This window comes from Magnolia sinica, chromosome 9, assembly GCF_029962835.1.
Source record: "Magnolia sinica isolate HGM2019 chromosome 9, MsV1, whole genome shotgun sequence".
Lineage (NCBI taxonomy): Eukaryota > Viridiplantae > Streptophyta > Magnoliopsida > Magnoliales > Magnoliaceae > Magnolia > Magnolia sinica.
Genome location: NC_080581.1, coordinates 56962618 through 56983063, shown reverse-complemented (window position 1 = coordinate 56983063; position 20446 = coordinate 56962618). Strand labels below are relative to the sequence as shown.

The 20446-nt window shown below is 39.3% G+C and overlaps 1 protein-coding gene across 1 annotated transcript in view; it reads left to right on the top strand.

The window, feature by feature from the left end:
• LOC131255003 (calmodulin-binding protein 60 D-like) overlaps window positions 1–20446 on the top strand; it is a 65177-nt gene that overhangs the window by 33934 nt on the left and 10797 nt on the right. Inside the window, exons 6-8 of the mRNA XM_058255704.1 lie at window positions 331–534; window positions 1480–1713; window positions 2662–2892. Of these exons, the coding sequence (XP_058111687.1) occupies window positions 331–534; window positions 1480–1713; window positions 2662–2892 (669 nt within the window). The remainder of the gene's footprint in view (window positions 1–330; window positions 535–1479; window positions 1714–2661; window positions 2893–20446) is intronic.

The window sequence follows — 20446 nt, the reverse complement described above, 5'->3', positions numbered from 1 at the left end:
TGGATATACACATACAAACATAAACATATATGTGTCTACACATGTGCATGTATGTCTGTATCAAAGTTCTGATCCATTCATCAGGTGATGCCCACTGAGTTGGTCCACTTATTAAGTGGGCAGCTATGTACAAAATAAAATGGATTACTAAACCAATATTTTTTAGTCATCCGTTAGTTCCATACGTTATGGCCCATCTGATGAACTGGTAAGCCTGATTATTGGTCATGGACATCTCCACAATGTGGCTTGCTGATGTATGGATTAGATGTTCCATATAGGCACATGCATGGGACAAGGAAACCTCATTGTTTAGGAAAACATGTGCAGATCTTAGGCCCTGGAATGAATGACAAGAGCTGGGAAATTATAAAGAACCATGCAGAAGAATGTGATCCTGTTAGCGAAATGTGGGTCTACTACTCCAAGTATGAACAGGGAAAGGGAGTTGTCTTCAACATTGTGGGAACAGGGATAGGGTTCCACCTCAAAGGGCAATTCATTCCCATCAACAGCCTTCCAGAAATTCAAAAGGTACAACATTCTTCTTTCCCTTTCTCTTTCATGGAGTTTCTTTTCCATACTCAAGTGATTACTTATGATAACCAGAACCTTCAAGTTGCATGGGACAATATGGGTATGGACATGGGATCATATGCCTCAACCTTACCTGAATATTTTATATTCAAGAATATATAAAGATCCATTGAAAACCAAGAAACTACAAAATCAGCAAATATTTCCATTTCTTGTGCTTGGATCCCTAAAAATAATTAACAATGGTTTTTGCTGGGATCATTCAAGCAAAAGAGATTTTTCATCTTTTTTTCTTTCTTTATTTTCATAAAGGCTAGCTTGCAAATTTTAGAGAAATAGATTCCTTACCAACATTTAGTTTTAAAGACTCCCTCTCTCTCTCTCTGCAAATTTTTTTTTTTTTTTTTTTTTTTTTTCAAAAATCCAAAGAATAGCTTTCCTAGTACCAAATCACACTAAGCATAATTCCACCTCCTAAGTTTATAGGGGGCTAAGAGTTGGGACGGTGGCCTAAATTACACCTGAATATGTGTGGTTCTGTTTTGAGGTTATATATATATATATATATATATATATAATGTCCCAAATTTTACCCTGATCCAAAGCTCTGGTGGGCCATGGCAAAAGGAAATAGATTCCTCCCTTGATTTGCCTCTCTCTTTTGTCATGACCCACCAAAGTTTTGGATCAGGGTAAAAGTTGGGCCCTAGGGGTTTCATGGGTTGCTTCATCAGGTGGATGGTTCAGATTTTGAGCTCATATCACTGGAAATGAGTTCTCAAAAAGTTCTTGCGAGAACTTGTGAGAACTAGTGTGCAGCTGAGCATTCCTCTCTCTGTACACACACACACACACACACACACACACCCCATTAACGTATATAGGTTATATATGTGCACTCATTCATTCACCCCACTAACATATATAGGTAACTTGTATCAGGTGGAAATGCAGAAGATGATCAAAGTTGCATATGAAAACTTGGTAGAAGTAGTCCCTTATGTTGATGGGGCCATTCTTGGTAGTTCCTCAAACATGGCCGTCGATTCATTCCCATGTTGTTCTACGAGGCCAGAGAATCCAACCAACACTTGTTCAAGCTCTCAACATTCTGGTGGACCGTCTTTACACCAAGGGCAATTCATTCCCATCAACAACCTTTCAGAAATCCAAAAGGTACAACATTCTCCTTTCCCTTTTTCTTTCATGGAGTTTCTTTTCCATGCTCAAGTGATTACTTATGATAACCAGAACCTTCAAGTTGCATGGCACAGTATGGGTACAGACGTGGGATCATATTGCTTATCCTTACCTGAATATTTTATATTCAAGAACATATAAAGATCCATTGAAAACCAAGAAAGTACGAAATCAGCAAGTATTTCCTTTCTTGTGCTTGGATCCCTAAAAATAATTAACAATGGTTTTTGTCGGGATCATTCAAGCAAAAGAGGTATTTTTCATCTTTTTTTCTTTCTTTATTTTTATAAAGGCTAGCTTGCAAATTTTAGAGAAATAGATTCCTTACCAACATTCAGTTTTAAATACTCCCTCCCTCTCTCTGCAAATGTTTTTTTTTTTTGTTTTCAAAAATCCAAAGAATAGCTTTCCTAGTACCAAATCACACTAAGCATAATTCCACCTCCTAAGTTTACAGGGGGCTAAGAGTTGGGACGGTGGCCTAAATTACACCTGAATATGTGTGGCTCTATATTGAGGTTTTCTAATATATATATATATATATATATATATATATATATATAACCCTAATAGCCCAACTTTTACCCTGATCCAAAGCTCTGGTGGGCCATGGCAAAAGGAAATAGATTCCTCCCTTGATTTGCCTCTCTCTTTCGTCATGACCCACCAAAGTTTTGGATCAGGGTAAAAGTTGGGCCCTAGGGGTTTCATGGGTTGCTTCATCAGGTAGATGGTTCAGATTTTGAGCTCATATCACTGGAAATGAGTTCTCAAAAAGTTCTTGCGAGAACTCGTGAGAGCTAGTGTGCTGCTGAGCATTCCTCTCTCTGTATACACACACACACACACCCCACTAATGTATATAGGTTATATATGTGTTCTCTTTCATTCACCCCACTAACATATATAGGTAACTTGTATCAGGTGGAAATGCAGAAGATGATCAAGGTTGCATGTGAAAACTTGGGAGAAGTAGTCCCTTATGTTGATAGGGCCATTCTTGGTAGTTCCTCAAACATGGCCGTCGATTCATTCCCATGTGGTTCTACGAGGCCGGAGAATCCAACCAACACTTGCTCAAGCTCTCAACATTCTGGTGGACCGTTTTTACACCAAGGGGAATTCATTCCCATCAACCTTTCAGAAATCCAAAAGGTACAACATTCTTCTTTCCCTTTCTCTTTCATAGAGTTTCTTTTCCATACTCAAGTGATTACTTATGATAACCAGAACCTCCAAGTTGCATGGGACAATATGGGTACGGACATGGGATCATATGGCTCAACCTTACTTGAATATTTTATATTCAAGAACATATAAAGATCCATTGAAAACTAAGAAAGTACGAAATCATCAAGTATTTCCATTTCCCGTGCTTAGATCCCTAAAAATAATTAACAATGGTTTTTGTTGGGATCATTCAAGCAAAAGAAGTATTTTTCATCTTTTTTCTTTCTTTATTTTCATAAAGGCTAGCATGCAAATTTTAGAGAAATAGATTCCTTACCAAGTAACAGCATCTTGTTTGCTTTCCATTTTCTTTTTTTGAAGAAACGTAATAGTAATAAAAGCCCCTTTATCTAGTATAAGGCTCTCTAGACCTAGCTTACCCTGCTTCTAATGATGGGCGATCAACGGCCTATGCCAAGGTATCCTCAAAATCAACCATCCCGATCATGCGTTGCCCTTTTCAACCAAACTTGCAGCTGAAAAACGACTATCAATTTAGGCGCGCTAGCGTGCAATGGCTTTGAAGCAGCCGTTGCTGGATTCGGTGGATTCAATTGAACCTCGCAGTCACTCCACAGGCGGTGTTGTCGGAGAGACTTCAGGAGTTGATTTCACTGGAGGAGAACACACAAACACGGGCCAAAGTTTTAAAGTCTCTCTCTCTCTCTCTCTCTCTCTCTCTCTTTCTCTCTCTCTCTAAATGTTATTTTTGAAAATCCATAGAGTAGCTTTCCCAATACCAAATCAAGTAAGCATAACAAAGAATCCTTTTCCTAAAAACACTCTCTTTCCACCTCCTTAGTTTCTAAGTAACCAAGCATTGAGGCGGTAGCCTTCTGTATGCGTGAATACACATGGGTGCGTACTACGATTTCCTAACAAGAAACCCCTCCTCTCTCTCTTTCTTCTTCTTACGCAACACATTGTGAAGCCTAGTTTGGGTAGATTTTTCATAAGTGCTCTCTCTCTCTCTCTCTCTCTCTCTGAGTGTGTTGGCTATAAAGGGGAACACATGTTGAAAGCGGTTGATCTTCTTGGTGAGATATTTTCTGTGTAGTGAGAGAGTGGGAGATAGAAGAGCTTTGTATTTTTATTGTTTTTCTTGTTTTAGTGAAGAATATGTTAGACAGGTCACATGCCTTGTATAGCCGATTCTATAGATAGACGATGTATAAATAGAAGATTTTGTATTTATCATTTTACCTTGTATACTCGTTGTAAAACTCTATATATCAACCCTTCAGGGTTGTCTCAAATACACAGAAAAAGCAAAGGAGAATCATTTTTCCTCAAAGCCTTCATTGTTTTTGCTTTGTTTACAGAATAAGCTTCGTGTTGTTGCCCTGTTGATGTAAGCATATTGTCAAACTACATAAATCTATGTACCTCTTATCTCTTGCTATTCTTTTGCTCTTTTCTTTTGTGGTTTTACTTTGCTTACTTTGATTGTGTGTGGGTGTTGAAGAAAATGAGAAGAATCTTGTTTGTTGGCTAAATAGATCACCTTACGGTTTAAAGCAGACGCCAATGTTTTGTTAGAAGTGGTTTAATTTCTTTATTGTGAGGCTAGGATTTTGGAAATGAGACAAATAATTTTGCTTATTTTCGTAACTACAGAAATGGTGGCTTAATTATCTCGTTATTGTGTATCAACGACATACTAGTTACAAGTGCTTATATAATAATATTGCAGCATTAAAAGCTCATTTGACTAGGTAATTGATATAAATGATTTGGGTATCATTAATTGAATTTTTCGGGTGACTATACTTAGAGATAGGATGGTGGGGACATCGTGTGCATGCCCCCCACCCTATGCACATATTCAAGGAGGAGGAGGACCCACTTTCGATCTGGATCGGCAAAGACATCTTTGGAGGGCCTCACAGTTAGGGGCTGTGCTATGGAGCATTGGAGTGGACCCGATCATCATATAGATTATACCATCGGATCTCATGATCATGGCCCACTACCTTAGATGATCTAAGATTTTGAGTTTTGGCTAGTCTTGTTATTAGAAACATCATGAACGGCTTTGATTGTGTAGATTAGTTATTATTTTATTTACTTCAGCTTTAAGTATTAGTGTGCGCACATGACTTAAGGGTAAAATTGTCTTTTGGGGTTTTGGGTTTTATTATAAATAAGCAACCCCGTGTAGGTATTTTCAATGAAGTTTATGAATAAAAATTTTGCGTTTTTCTTCTTCTCTATCTCTTTGGGTTGAAGAATCGAATTGGGTGCGAAACCCTTCCTTCCTCGAAGGGTTAACTACCGTGGTGCAAAGCCACAACCATCCCAAATTATCCCCACTTCTTTACACCCCACATCCATCATCTTCTATATCCCTCCCATCTTCAGATTCACCCTTTCTTGTACCCAAGTTCTCTTTTACAACAGATTTTCAGATTCTGGGCCATTAGAGGAGCTGAAACTTTGGCGGAGCACTATGCACAAACCGTGCATTGGATGGACACGAAGTTTGGTATAAAGGCAGTCCTACCCTGGCTGATCCTAGCCTAGGAGTCGCTTTCCGACTTTGTAGGCCCCACATATGTGCGGATGAGTGTTCGCGCACATGCGTCTAAGGCTAGTTGATGTCCACGCACGTGGCTTATCTCAGGTTCTACTTTTCATCTATTTTTTCTCCTCTTGAAATCTAAATCCAAATCCTTAATCATAAAGAATCCCAAATCCCAATTATCCCCAAATTTGAGCCTAGATTTTCTCCCGAATTGAACATGGTGAATCTCTTGAATTGGAGAATAATCCTTTGCAAGAATGGATGAATCTTACACTCCTTTAGGCTTGTTTGGTTTGTAAATTTATTTGATTCAGCCCTAAACTTTTGTAGGCTTGGACCCCCATAGATTCCCTCTTCTGAATATTTGATCGTGTGTAGGATGTGGAATTTTGTGATTGTTTAAAATTGGTATAATCTAAAGCTTGAACTATTGCATGTCATATTTAATTTCATGTATCGCATCAAATTTGGTATCAATGCTTAGGTTTTTATAGGGGAATGCATTGCATGTTTAGGGTTCAGTTTATTTATGTCCATTATGCATTAAGTCTCATCATATAGGGCTGTTTAGGACCCATATTCACAATATGGGCTGCTGAATTTTTTGTTGCCAAAAAATCCACAAATTTCATGGCTGAATTTTTTGTTAACAAATTATTTGGGCAGTTATATTGCTGGAATTTTAGTAGCGTTGTGTAGTTTCCTTCATATAGAGTTTTATAGGATCATTTAGTCTCATTTAGACCCATATAGTTGCATTAAAGGGTTTTTGAGTTGAGTGAGTGGTTGTATGCCCACACGTACTGGTCGTGGTTTTGGTTTGCACCCTACACTAAACATGGAGCAATTGTAAGAGTCCATGAACAACATAACCCAATAGTTTGAGTCTTCGGGTAGGTGCTTGGAACAACGTATTGACGAATGCTTGGATCAACTTAATGTGCACGTTACCCAACTAGAGACCTCCACTCGGGCAAACCTCGCTATTGGGGAAGATGCCCAACCTCAGACCGATGGTCAGACTGAGGTGATCAATAGGAGCCTAGGAAATTTGCTCAGGTGTTTAGTGGGGGAGCACATCAGGATGTGGGACACTACACTATCTATCGCTGAGTTTGCATTTAATAGTTTTGTTAATAGATCCACAAGTTTAAGTCCTTTTGAAGTCGTTACTGGTTATAAACCTAGGAAGCCTATTGATCTTGTCCCAATACGTATGTGGTAGATCTTCCACCTTCCATGGGAATTAGATTCATATAAAATGTGGAGGATCTAGTTGCATTTCAGGAGACCATTGATACATTGTCCAGCCTTTCACCTAACCATCCTGATTCCCCAGACTTTTCCTTTGATCCATGGCCCATTCCCGACCCATCTTCCTAGCCTCTACCTCCCATACCTACCCTTCCCACACCCAGAGAGGAGATAGAGGATATTCTAGACCATCAGACATTGGACGACAGCTTTCAAAAGTTCCTTGTCAAGTGGAAGTCACACCCAGCTTCAGACAATACATGGCTCACTGAGGAGGAGCTTTAGACACTTGATCCAGATATCTTGTAGTGGTTCAGGAGTTTTGTTTCGCCAGTGGCGAAACCTTCGCAGCCGAGGAGAGTTGATGGGGACATCATGCACACGCCCCCCACCCTACGCACATATCCAAGAGGAGGAGGGCCCCACTTTCGATCTAGATTGACGACGACATCTTTGGAGGGCCTCACAGTTAAGGGCTATGTTATGGAGCTTTAGAGTCGACCCGATCATCATATAAATTCTACTATCGGATCTCATGATCGTGGCCCACTACCTTAGATGATCTAGGATTTTGAGTTTTGACTATTCTCGTTATTAGAAACATCATGAACAGCTTTGATTGCGTAGATTAGTTATTATTTTATTTACTTCAGCTTTAAGTATTAGTGTGCGCACATGACACAAGCGTAAAATTGTCTATTGGGGTTTAGGGTTTTCTTGTAAATAAGCAACCCCGTCTAGGTATTTTCAATGAAGTTTAGGAATAAAAATTCTACGTTTTTCTTCTTTTCTATCTCTTTGGGTTGAAGAATCGAATTGGGTGCGAAGCCCTCCCTTCCTTGAAGGGCTAAATATGAAGCCACAACCATCCCAAATCATCCCCACTTCTTTACACCCCACATTCATCATCTTCTACATCCCTCCCATCTTCAGATTCACCCTTTCTTGTACCCAAGTTCTCTTCTACAACAGATTTTCAGATTCTGAGCCATTAGAGGGGCTGAAAATTCGGTGGAGCACCACGCACAAATTGTGCATTCGATCGACACGAAATTTGGCATGGAGGCAGTCCTACCCTGACTAATCCTAGCCTAGGAGTTGCTTTTCGACTTTGTGGGCCTCACACACGTGCGGACAAGTAGTCACGCACGTGCATCCAGGGCCAGCTATTGTCCACACACGTGGCTCATTTTAGGTTCTACTTTTCCTCTATTTTTCCTCCTCTTGAAACCTAAATCCAGATCTTTAATCATGAAGAATCCCAAATCCTAATTATCCCCAAATTTGAGTCCTAGATTTTCCTCTGAATTGAACATGGTGAATCTCTTGAATTGGGGAATAATCCTTTACAAGAATGGATGAATCTTACACTCCTTTGGGCTTATTTGGTTTATAAATTTATTTGATTCAGCCATAAACTTGTGTAGGCTTGGACCCCCATAGATTCCCCTTTTTGAATATTTGATCGTATGTAAGATGTGGAATTTTGTGATTGTTTAAAATTGGTATAATCTAAAACTTGAACTCTTGCATGTCATATTTAATTTCATGTCCTGCATCATAGGAGGAACAAGAAAGTCTTGGTAATTCAAAACAGTTATGTTGAAAGAGCTTTCCACTATTTTAATATGCTGAATTTTAATCTAGTGTGCATACCATTCTTGGTTGGTTATAAGTTATCTGAAGATCAATCTCCTAGCATGGAAGCTATGCCTTATATATAATATTTATCGGTGATAGGGAGCCTTCTATTTGTCATAGTGTACATCAAACTAAGCATCCCACAAGCAGTGGGAGTGATCAGCAAATACATGATGAATTCACGAGACATCATTAGAATGCATTAAAGTGGATCCTTCGTTAGTTTTGAGGTTGTTATTTGCTATGATGGTCAAAATTGAGAGTTGGTTGGATTCGTGGATGCAGATTGTTAGAGATAAGAGATTTGAGAGAGAATAGAAGCTCATAGGGATGGGATGTCCAACCCTGCCTTATTTATAATAATAGTACAAAGAGAATCGTTACATACATGTTGTTACTAGGATGAAAAAAAACTAAAGAAGATAAGAGACAAATAAGGAAAGCATAAAAATAAAAATAAAAAGGGAAAAGGCAAGCTAAAGCCCATAACAAATTAGGCCCATGTGTATGTAGTTATGGGCCCAGTCATGGGCCCACACACACATACACCTACACTCTCCCTCAAGTTGAGGCGTGGATATTGTCACGCCCTAAAATCCGGCACTCAGGTTGGCCAGACCCCGATCCCGGCATCCCACATACCAACACGTGACTCAAATACAAGATATAAATAAACCATAAACCACAATTCAATATAACAAACCACACTATTATTCCACAACAATTACATTTTACAAATATAACAAAATAAGCATACAATCACCATTAACTAGAACTTAATCTCTCATTCACTATAATTTCTTTACAATAAAACTCAAACCAAACAAAAGCTAAGCAGAAGTAAACTTCTAGAACTCTCTACCCACTCTCCTGACTTAATCCTGATCCTGAAATTTTAAATTGAAAAAGGGTGAGCTACAAAGCCTAGAGAGGTAAATCCTTTCAAGTTTCCAAATATTTGTACTTTCCAAAAATAGACAATTTCCAAAAATAGCAGATAACCAAAATTATAGGTTTTTCCAAATATAATAATTCTTCAAATAACAACTTACAAATATAATAACTTCACAAAACGATAATTTTTCAAATAACAAGTTTCATATAAATTTGCACCAAAACCAAAACAAACAATATTAACTATTTGGAAATATGAATGCTCACCATGAAGATTATAAAAATTGATGTAGTACCAATTGAGCTTTAAGGACTTCAAGCCTGATGCATTTGCTTTAGAGACTTCAACCCGTTATATTTGCTTTAGGGACTTTCACCCAGGGACCGGCCTGATATATTAGATTTAGGGACTTTCACCCAAGGACTACCCTAATATGTTAGCTTTAGGGACTTTTACCCAGGGACTGACTTTATTTACTATTTGCTAATGTTCCGGAAACCCATGATCAGGTTCTTAGTTCTCCACATAAAAAAATTCTAAGAATATCTTTCCAAAATGATTTTTTCCATAAACATACTTTCCATGTAAGAACTTTCCAAAGTGTAGTTAAGTACCTTTCCATAAACAGTTTTTCACATGTAACTTTCTATAACTCAAGATCTTTTAGGAATAACCCAAGGCAAAGCACCCGTACTTTCCATAATGTTGATGCTTTCACAAAACAATGCATGACATGAATGATCCTTCCACATGCATATGATAATCAAAGCTTTCATAAAAATCCTTAGAAATATAAAGATATATACATCATACAACATGCTGAATTTTTCAAAAAATAAATACAGAATTCACAAAAATGTCGAAGTCGCAAAATAATATTGATTTGTGAGTGTATAACAAAGTGATTGAGGAATCCGGGTCATCCCCTTTTCTATGGCTCAGATTTTTATACGATTAGTTGCTGACTTAATGTCACCTAAATTTCGAATTATGATTTATTTCATAAGGTTAGACAATAACTCAAAAATCGGTGAATTTCCCAAAATTCCATTTGCATACACCTCCATTGAGATTGGTTGAACGGTTTCGAAACTTAACCCCATACACAAATCTACAATTCTTAATATTGTGGCAAATAACTTACATCATTTTCTACTAATAAACACTATATTAAAATAGGAAAAAAAAATACAATCAAGATGATACCATTTACCATTCCATGCATTACCCATGGAATGAAAATATTTGATAATTCTATAAAATACCAATGGTCTCATATGTAAATATCAATCATACGCTATTTACATAAAACAGACTTGAAAATTTAAGGCAACATATACAAAACAAATCCAGATGTATAAAAATTTATCAAATTTTATGACAAATCAACATGTTAATGAAATACAAGGAAAACAAAGAACTTCTCGAAATCACCTAGCCAATAACATATAGTTTCCTAAATAAATAAATAAAATATTTGCAAGATGGCAAGAAGCCCTCGCCTGGATAAAAAAAAATTTATTAAAAAAAATCCCTTTTTCTTTTGGATGTTTTGCTGGAGGCGGTGGAAAGACTTCTGTACTGAAGTTAGTCTGACGGGTCTCAGTCGGAGGTTTTCCTAGTCTCCGGGGTAGGCAAGTTGGGTAGGATTGTGACTTTGGGATACTATATCCATTCCATAAATAGAATCTGATAGGTCTTCAAACTCTCGAGAGCGTGGACTAGTGTCTCCCTGAGACATATATACCAAAATGACGGTGGCCTCCTCACTTGCGTCGGTGGGTTGGGTTCCTCTTCTTCTTCTTCTTGGTAATGTCCAACACCACCGGACCGTTCCTCTCTCTCTCTCTCTCTCTCTCTCTCTCTCTCTCTCTCTCTCTCTCTCTCTGTTCTAGGAGCATGCATGCCAGTTATAGCAAGAGGACAATGGACTCCAACGTTTATGGTATTTTTTATTTATTTTTATTGGTTCAAACATAATAGTGTTGTTGTAGTATAAGGAAGTTGTGGCAATAACCGTAAGACTCGTACGTCGATTAATCGATTGTAAGCTTCAATTTCGGCACCGGCATGTTTTGGACGGACCAACTCAATGACTTCTGATCGCGACCCTATTTTAGTACTGCAACGACCTGAGACTTGCACCCTAGTAATTGCACGGGCATTGCGATTCCAATGCTGCGCGGCACACCCTGTTGTGATACTCGAAGTATAAGATGCCTATGTGCACTCTAATCGGGTTAGGCCACGCTATGTACATGTAGCGTGGGGCCCACTTAAAGAATCTAGCAAGGAATCTGTAAAAGTAACTTTTTCAAAAATCGTAAACTACCTCTCACCCTCACCCATACCCTCCACACCCATCTTAACAACCCATTCCCCTCTCCCTTCAAAGGCATGAGGACCCATGCTAACCCACCCTCCTCTTTCTTTTCGTCTTCCTATTTTTTCTCCTCTCCCTATCCTAAAATTCCTACCATAAAGTCCCAAATACTTTATCATTTCCACCATATTTCCTAGCAAGAGAGAGTGAGAAGAAAGTGAGATTTGAAAGATTAGGGGGAGAGATTAGGGAAAGATCGAGAGAGAGAGAGAGAGAGAGAGAGAGAGAGAGAGAGAGAGAGAGAGAGATTAGAGAAGAAGTTAAGCAAGAGGGAGAGATTAGAGAAAGGGTTTGAGAGAAAAGAGAGATTTGGTAGGTTGTTTGAAAGAAACGAGAGAGATTAAGAGAAGTTAGAGCTTAAGGGAGGGTTAGAGGAGTTTAGGGGAGGAGCACCATCATCCGAGCCGTCCGATCACTGATCCGAATCTATCCAACCGTTCATCTTCGTTGTGAGTGTAAAGGAGGGTGACATCCCCCCTTGTGTTATTTTACTTTTGATAGGCCCACAAGGGTGGGACCCACCTTGGCATATGTATAGATTAGTATGGATGGCCCCATAGTGGCAGGGGCTCACCCGATCATCGAGATCTTCCTATTCTTTATTCCATTTCCTTCTTGCCTTTGTTCTTCTATATTTATGAGTTTTGTGGGGCCCACAAGTGGGCCACGCTGTTGGACGGCGTGGGCCACCTTGTGTGACCCACTATGGTATTTATTTCCATCCAACTCACTGATTAGGTTCACACAGATCTGTATGGTGGAAAAATACAAAGATCATATTGTTCCAAAGGTCCTTGAGCCCACCTTGAGTTGGCTAACTTGATGGATGGTTCAAATCTCCCATGTGGAAAAAAGGGAGGAAGACAAAAAAAAAAAAAAAAAAAGGACATGTAAAGGGTCGAGACACTGGACGATGGAATTGCCTAGCGTCAGGGTCTCCACTCATGGGATCCACCATGATGTACATGTTTCATCCACGACGTTCATCCTTTTCTTCAAATCATTTTAAGCGTTGGGCCCAAAAATCATGCTGATCCACATCTCAGGATGGCCACACCGAGAGGAATGGTGCCCCCCCCACCAACAGCGTTAGCAACGCTTGCTGCATGCAGATGTGGGGAGTGGGGTCCCCACTCATGGAATCCACCATGATGTATTTGTCTAATCCACATCGTCCATCTATTTCCCCAGATTATTTTAGGCCATGGGCCGAAAAATGAAGATCCAAACTTGAGTGGGCCGTGTCGTAGGAAATGACGCCTATTGTCGAAACCTTTTTACGGTCCACTATGAGGTTTTTGGGCATTGAAATATGCCCCCAAGGCAGGGCTCATTGAGCCCCTCATGAGTTGGCCAATCCGATGGACGAACTAGATACTTCAAATGGGCCTAACCTGGGTGGGAAAAACTAAGACACACAAAAAAAAAAAAAAAAAAAGGAAAAAAAAGGAAGGAAAACCTTGCTTGGACGTTGTTGCTCAACGTCCAGAGAGGGAGGAAGCCTGTTTTGGGCTAGGAGGACGAGTGGGACCCACCTTGATGCACGTATTAAATCCATGCCGTCCATCTGTTTTCCCATATCTTTTCAGGCCATGGGCCGAAAAGTGAAGCTGACCCAGATCTCTAGTGGACCACACTAGAGGGAGGAGTGGAGGCAAGGAGAGCCATTGGCTCCAATGTTGTGGACGATGTCTTCCTGACAGCGAGTGGAGGTGGCCCACTCGTGGGACCCACCTTGATTTTTATGTGCCATCTACACGGTCCATCCGATTTGTCAGATCATTTTAGGACATGGGCCAAAGGATGGGGCAGATATAGCTTACAGTTGGGCAACACCACAGAAAATAGCAAGGATAATGATGTCCACTGTTGAAACCTTCATAAGGCCACCATGGGACTTATTCTTCTTCCATCTAACGGCCTAAATGAGGGGAAAAATGCAAATATTTACATGAAATCCCAAGTCTCGGATGGGCTAGAAGCACAAGATTACATCCTAGATACTAACCAACGGTATACAACCCTTGGTTTACATCAACAATGATCAAACGATATAGATCGTCCTATTAAAGTAATGATAGTGATACGATTGATAATCTAATTGTTTTGGGAGATCATCAGTGGACCATCTACTTGATAGATTGGTAACTTAGTGACACACATGTTATGCATGTGGGCATCTATTCAGGTCGTTCTAGTGGGTCACGCCTTTGTGTGTGTATCTGGTTGCTAGACCCTTTTTTAATGTACAGGCTACATGAGGAGCCAATGTAGTCTAATGTGGGCCACACCACATACACCTCTGTATTTCTATCGGGGCCTGCTGTTCAGGTTCCACTCTCTGTATATATTGTACCAATTAAGGTGGATTGTCACATGATATGTCTGATAACATGCTAGTGTGCTTAGCTTGATAGGACACATTGATAACATGCCCATACGTATCATTTGTATGTCTATTGTGGATGACGATTATTCATAGCATATGCGCCCTTCAACTTAAGATACTTAGGGGACCTGAAACGAGATAAGGTCACCCCACATGATTGTGCGGTATGCACAAGTTTGGTGTGTGACTTGGATAGTGTGACTCATACATTTCGCATTTTATATGTCACGATCGACTTCATACCCTAGTGACATTGGGATTGTGGCCACCACAGACATACTGTGGCTGGCAGGATTGGATACTGGAAATATGTTCTAGCTCTTAGGCGCTATAGATGTCCTTTGGTGAAAGTCCCTAAACCATGTAGTACCAGTATGATGCTCCAACGTCGAGACCAAGTGGATAACATGAGCGTCAGAGTGCCAAATACTTGTAGGTCGCGTCTCCCACAATGTCAAGGTTGGTTGAAAAGGTGTGTGACTTTATCCGCTCGGGTGTAGGGGGCTATAGGCTAACTTGAGTCTGACCAGCTAGTGAAATGGGTCCGCTATTGACGAGCTGGCTGGGCATTGACATAGCACTGACGAGGCGGATAATGAGGTCTTTTCCACTCGGTCATACGCGTGATGGGTGGCAACCAATGTAAGAGTGTACTAGACCTCGGTGATGTTTCCAGTTGCAAACTATTCTGATACGTGGACTGGTTGAGGATTGATAAGTTTGCGTTACATCTCTAGCATACGACACTCGGCCACGTAGGCCTTGGTGTGACTAACAACATTCATGGACTTGGCAACTTAGCCCTCCATTTTCCGCGTACTTTGATAGTTGTATTCTTGTCATATGCATTGTGCATGCACACACGCACTCTATTGAGCTTTATAGGAGGCTTATTCATGTTTGTTTACGCTGCAAATGATGCTAGGGCATATCAATGTTCCAGTTGTCGACAAAATGTCGATATTATCGCCAATAATATCGGTGTCGTGAGTCCAGCGATACCGAAACCCCAATTTTTCGTTTCTCTCCTGATTATCGGTGAAAAATCGGAGATATTGTCGATAATTTTGGATTATCGCCGAGAATATCAACCGTAGCCACCAACCACGTAACCTATCAATGGAAAATTGTAGCCAATAACCTATTTTTTCGACAAATAGGCAAAAATAAGGGGGAAAAAAAAAATAAAAAATTGCTTTGATTTCGCTGTTTTTGTAAATACGTGAGAGTGATCGCGTACCTGGTTAATCGAAACTCACAACTCGGAAGAATGCCTCTTGTCACTCTTCGAACATTGCAAAGAGGTAAGAAAAACCTCAAAATTCCCTTTCCTTTTTCGATTGGAAGCTTGAAATTTCGGCGAAAAATCACCGATTGTAAATACGTGAGAGTGATCGCGTACCTGGTTAATCGGAACTCACAACCCGGAAGAATGCCTCTTGTCACTCTTCGAACATTGCAAAGAGGTAAGAAAAACCTCAAAATTTTCTTTCCTTTTTCGATTGGAAGCTTGAAATTTCGGCAAAAAATCACCGATTGTAAATACGTGAGAGTGATCTCGTACCTGGTTAATCGGAACTCACAACTCGGAAGAATGCCTCTTGTCACTCTTCGAACATTGCAAAGAGGTAAGAAAAACCTTAAAATTCCCTTTCCTTTTTCGATTGGAAGCTTGAAATTTCGGCAAAAAATCAGCGATTTTGGGAATTTCCTCACGATTTGGGAATGATATAGGGTTTCGAAACCCCCCCTCAAAAACCCCCTTTCTTCCGCAAGAATCCCTTACGAACGAAATTTCCGGGTTTTCTTCTTGTTCTTGTTCTTGTTCTTCTTTTTAATTCGAGGCTTGACGATATAGGGATGTGGATTAAGCTACGGACAGCTTCAGCAACGATCTCGTATTGAAGGACGTCACCAAGTTCTATATATATATATATATATATATATATGTATGTATGTATGTATGTATGTTATATCCATACCATCCATCCATTTGGCGAGATCATTTTATGTCATGATCCCAAAAATGATGCATATCCAAAGTCAAAGTGGACCCCACCATAGAAAACAGTGGGGACAGTGACGCGCACCGTTGAAACCTTCCTAAGGCCCACCATGATGTTTATTTGAGATCTAACTTGTTCATAAGTTCACACAAACATGGAATAATGGAAATACATAAATATCAACTTGATCGAAAACCTCCGTAGCTCCCATTAAGTTTTTAATGGTAGGCGTTCAATCCCCACTGTTTTCTTTGGTGGGGTCCACAAAACTTGGTGACGTCCCTAGCTAATCAGTGTCAAGCATATAACGGCTTTTTTGTTGCATACCGAGTAACTCGTACACAATATCGTGCCAAGTAAACTCTCTTGGGCCCACCATGACTATATATGGCTTATCCATGCCGTGCATCTGTTTTCTAGGTCATTTTAGGGGTTAATCCCAAAATTGAAGCATATCCAAAGCTCGAGTGGACCACACAAAAGGAAACAATGGGAATAATGATTCCACCGTTGAAACCTTTCTAGGGCACACAATGATGTTTATTTGTCATCAATACTGTATATAAGATCATACAACCATGGATGAAGGTAAAACATAAAAAATCAGCTTGATCTAAAACTTATGTGGCCTTTAAGAATTTTTCAACGGTATACGTTCAATTCACATTGTTTCCTATGGTGTGGTCCACTTGAGGTTTCAATATGCTTCATTTTTTACATGAATACCTAAAATTATACGGTAAAATGGATGGACAGAGTGGATAAAGTACATAAATCAAGGTGGGCACCTTAGAGTTTCCTCAATATGCTCAACACCAATCAGTGTGTTCATGATGAAGTCGCGTGTGCGACTTGGCTTGGTGCTCTGTGGGGGCCACTGTAATGTCTTTCTACCATCCAACCTCTTGATTGGGTCACACTGACTTGGATGAAGCGAAAACACAATTATCATCTTGATAAAAAACTTTCATGGCCCGTAAAAAGTTTTTAATGGTGGGATTCAATCACTATTGTTTCCTTTAGTGTGGTCCACTTGAGATTTGGATCTACCTCATTTTTGGGGACCACGTACTAAAATGATGTTATGAAACGGATGAATGGAGTGGATTTTTCACAATGATAAAATTGGGCCCTACACAGTAAGAGTAACATGGTGTTACTCGGGTAACACGGGAGTGGCTTCGGTGGATCCCCGAATCGACTAGGTGCATGGGACCCCTGAGTGCAGGGCCACCTTGATTATGTGACTAAATCTATGCCGTCCATCTATATTAAAAACTAAATTTAGGGCATGATCCAAAACTTGAAGCATATCAAATCTCAGATGGACCATAGTACGAGCAGAAGATGACCTAGTAACAATACTGCCAACATGTTGGGCAACAGTCCCACGCCCCAACTGCAACGGGATCCAAATGATGACTACAAGCCACTCGTCACTCCTTGTGGGATGAAATATGGCCAGAAAAGTGTACTTTTTGAATTCATTTATTATTACATGTATTAATTATTGTATGCTAGTTGCATTTTATTATATAAACTCATTTTGTTTATTATTGGAGTGATATTTTACAGCAGCGCATGCTTTTGGGTCTCATTAAATGAAAACTTATTATTTAATGCATTCTTTTTACATTTTTTTTTTTTTAAATTCCTAAATATGCAAATATGTGTATTTAGGCATGTCCTGAAGTTTCACTAAAAAAATCCGTTGTTTTTCCCATATTTCCCAATTTTTCCTTGCATTTCCGGTTATCGGCGATATTATCGACGATAAAGATATTATATCTTTATCTCCAGCCAGCGAAACTTGTAGCGATACCAACAACTCGAACACTGGGGCATATCAGCAACATTGAGCCTGGAGCATGAGCCTGATCTTTTGAATTCTTGGTTATATTTTATATTTCCCTTTCCAATACTGTACTTAAAGATTATATAGTAGATATGTGATAATAATATTTTTGTGACTTTGGTACATTATGGTTATGCTCCTTTACAAAACAAAATTCACCATAAAAATCTTCCTTGTGGGATCCCATGATCAGAACTTGTCTTATAGGACCTAGGAGCCGAGAATGGGATACTATTGAGGTTGTCGGCACTGAATATGGCAGTCGGGAATTAAGTGAGCCTGGTTCTTGAGTTTGGGGTGCGACAAATAACAGCGTGTAACGTTTTATTATAAGAAAGGTCTAGCACTAATCTCTCGTCACACGTGTCTAAGCACATGTGGGAGAGGACTATTGATCGATCTAGAAGGATGACAACCCCAAGTGTAAGGCTACGATGTAGTTTTAACTCAGTAAGATCGAGATCGATCCATAGGGAATTGGGTTGAGAACACAATTAGAACTAAGAATTATGGAATTAAAAAGGTTTTGGATTACTCCAGTGATGTAGAAGGGTTAAAACAATAATAATAAAAGACTAAGGATCCAGGAATCCACTTAAAGCAACTACAATATTTAATTCATTGATTCAACTCTTATAAGTCAATTGGAATTGAAATTCTATCATATACAATCAGAAAAAGATTCTATTAAATCAATCATAAACACCAACAAAACATGAATTCAATGGAACGATCTTCTCATGAAGCACTCGGATCTCAATCGTAGGGAATCTGTTAATCTATTGTAACCTTAGTTCTCAATAGATAAATTAATTATACAGATTGATTCCTTCTCTAATCAAGCCAAGTAATTGCTCAATCAAAACATCCAATGTAACCGAAGTTCACAACGAATCAAAGAAATAAACAGCTCAGACTTTTATAAAGTAGATTCAAACCAGTTCAATCTAATAACATCATTCAAACCATTGTTGTTGAATCAAATAAACTAAATATTGTAATTAAGTACAAGCTTCATCCCTTAACCACCTTAGCTAAGAGATTAGCCTAGCATAGCTAATATCCTAGAACAAAAGAAAAACATTAAAAACAAACTAGAACTAACAGATTGAAGAAGAAGAACGGCTCTGTAAAAGCTCTGCCGCCTCTTACTCTCTATCAAACCCTAATTCGTCTCTAGAATGGCCTAAAATACCTCCTTAAATAGGAAATCCCGCACTGACCTAGATTTGGCTTCAAAATCGCACATTTTTGTTACACTTTGGTCACACCGACGAGGGCCTTAGATCGCACCTAAGCGAGCCGACGAATATTCCGATCGGAACCGAATTTCTCTAAAAAGTCCGTCTTCTTTCAGTCGGGCTGAACCTCATTTCGGTCGCACCGAAACCACTTTGGTCTGACCGAATAGTCCTTTAGTCGAGCCGAATTTAGCCTTTAAATATATTGTTTGTTGCTGGATTGTTTTTGGTACTTTCAGTAGAACTAAACCTACCTTTGGTGGGACGCACAGTCTGTTATTTGACTATTTGATTTTTTTTTTTTAAAATTTAATTAAAAAAATTAGAGAAAAAAAAAAAGAAGAAACCTTTTCCATCTTTGGTACTTGGTTTTCTTGGATCTTTATGGCTTGAAATCTTCATCCTAAAGTCCTCAATCCTTCAATTCTTCACACTTCATGAGTTTAGGCTTTAAATTGTCCATTTAAGCACTAATTCTTCATTCGTTTGAAAATCAGTTTGAGCACTTATTCTTCATTGGTTTCAAATTCACCTCACATGTAGGAAACATATGTTAGTGGATCAATTTAGCACTTGAATGTAGTCGAAACTAGTGTAATTGAGAAGATAAATATGCAATATTTGAGTCTCAGAAGCTATGCCTCTACCAGTTACAAAGAAATAAAGGAAAAAAAAAAAAAGGCTCCAATCGGTAATGATCGTTTGTCTCTGGACTATCAACATGCTATGATGTCTTGGAAGGGAACCCGGAGCCAAGGTTCTGTATGGTATGTTGTGGGCTATGTTCCACATGTGGAAAGGGTTCTGGGTAGGGTACAACCATACACTTGGCATGTACTCAGATGGCCTTGTGAAAGAACGGTTCAGATTGAACAAGAAGATAACTCTAAGTACTATTTGAATGGACAACTACGGTAATCAGTTGGGTTTTACTAGCAATATGGATGATCATAAAGCTATGGAACGGAGGCGTTGCGAGTAACTTTGTAGTTGTTGTTGAATGGATGGTTCAGATCTCTTATGAGACCGCCCTAGTGGATCCCATAATAAACGGTTCTAAACAAAAGAAAACTTACGAAATAAGGATTATATCATGCGATGGAGATGAAATTTGACCATGGCCCATTTTTTGATGTGCTCTTCCACCGAGCCTAATTTGGACCTTGATCTCTCAATGGTAAAGAAGATACATTTTAATGAACTACACCACTCAATGGTACAAAACAACGCACGTATATATCTAATGGGAAAGTTAGCTAGTAGTTTTGATGCATAACCTACGAGCTTCGCA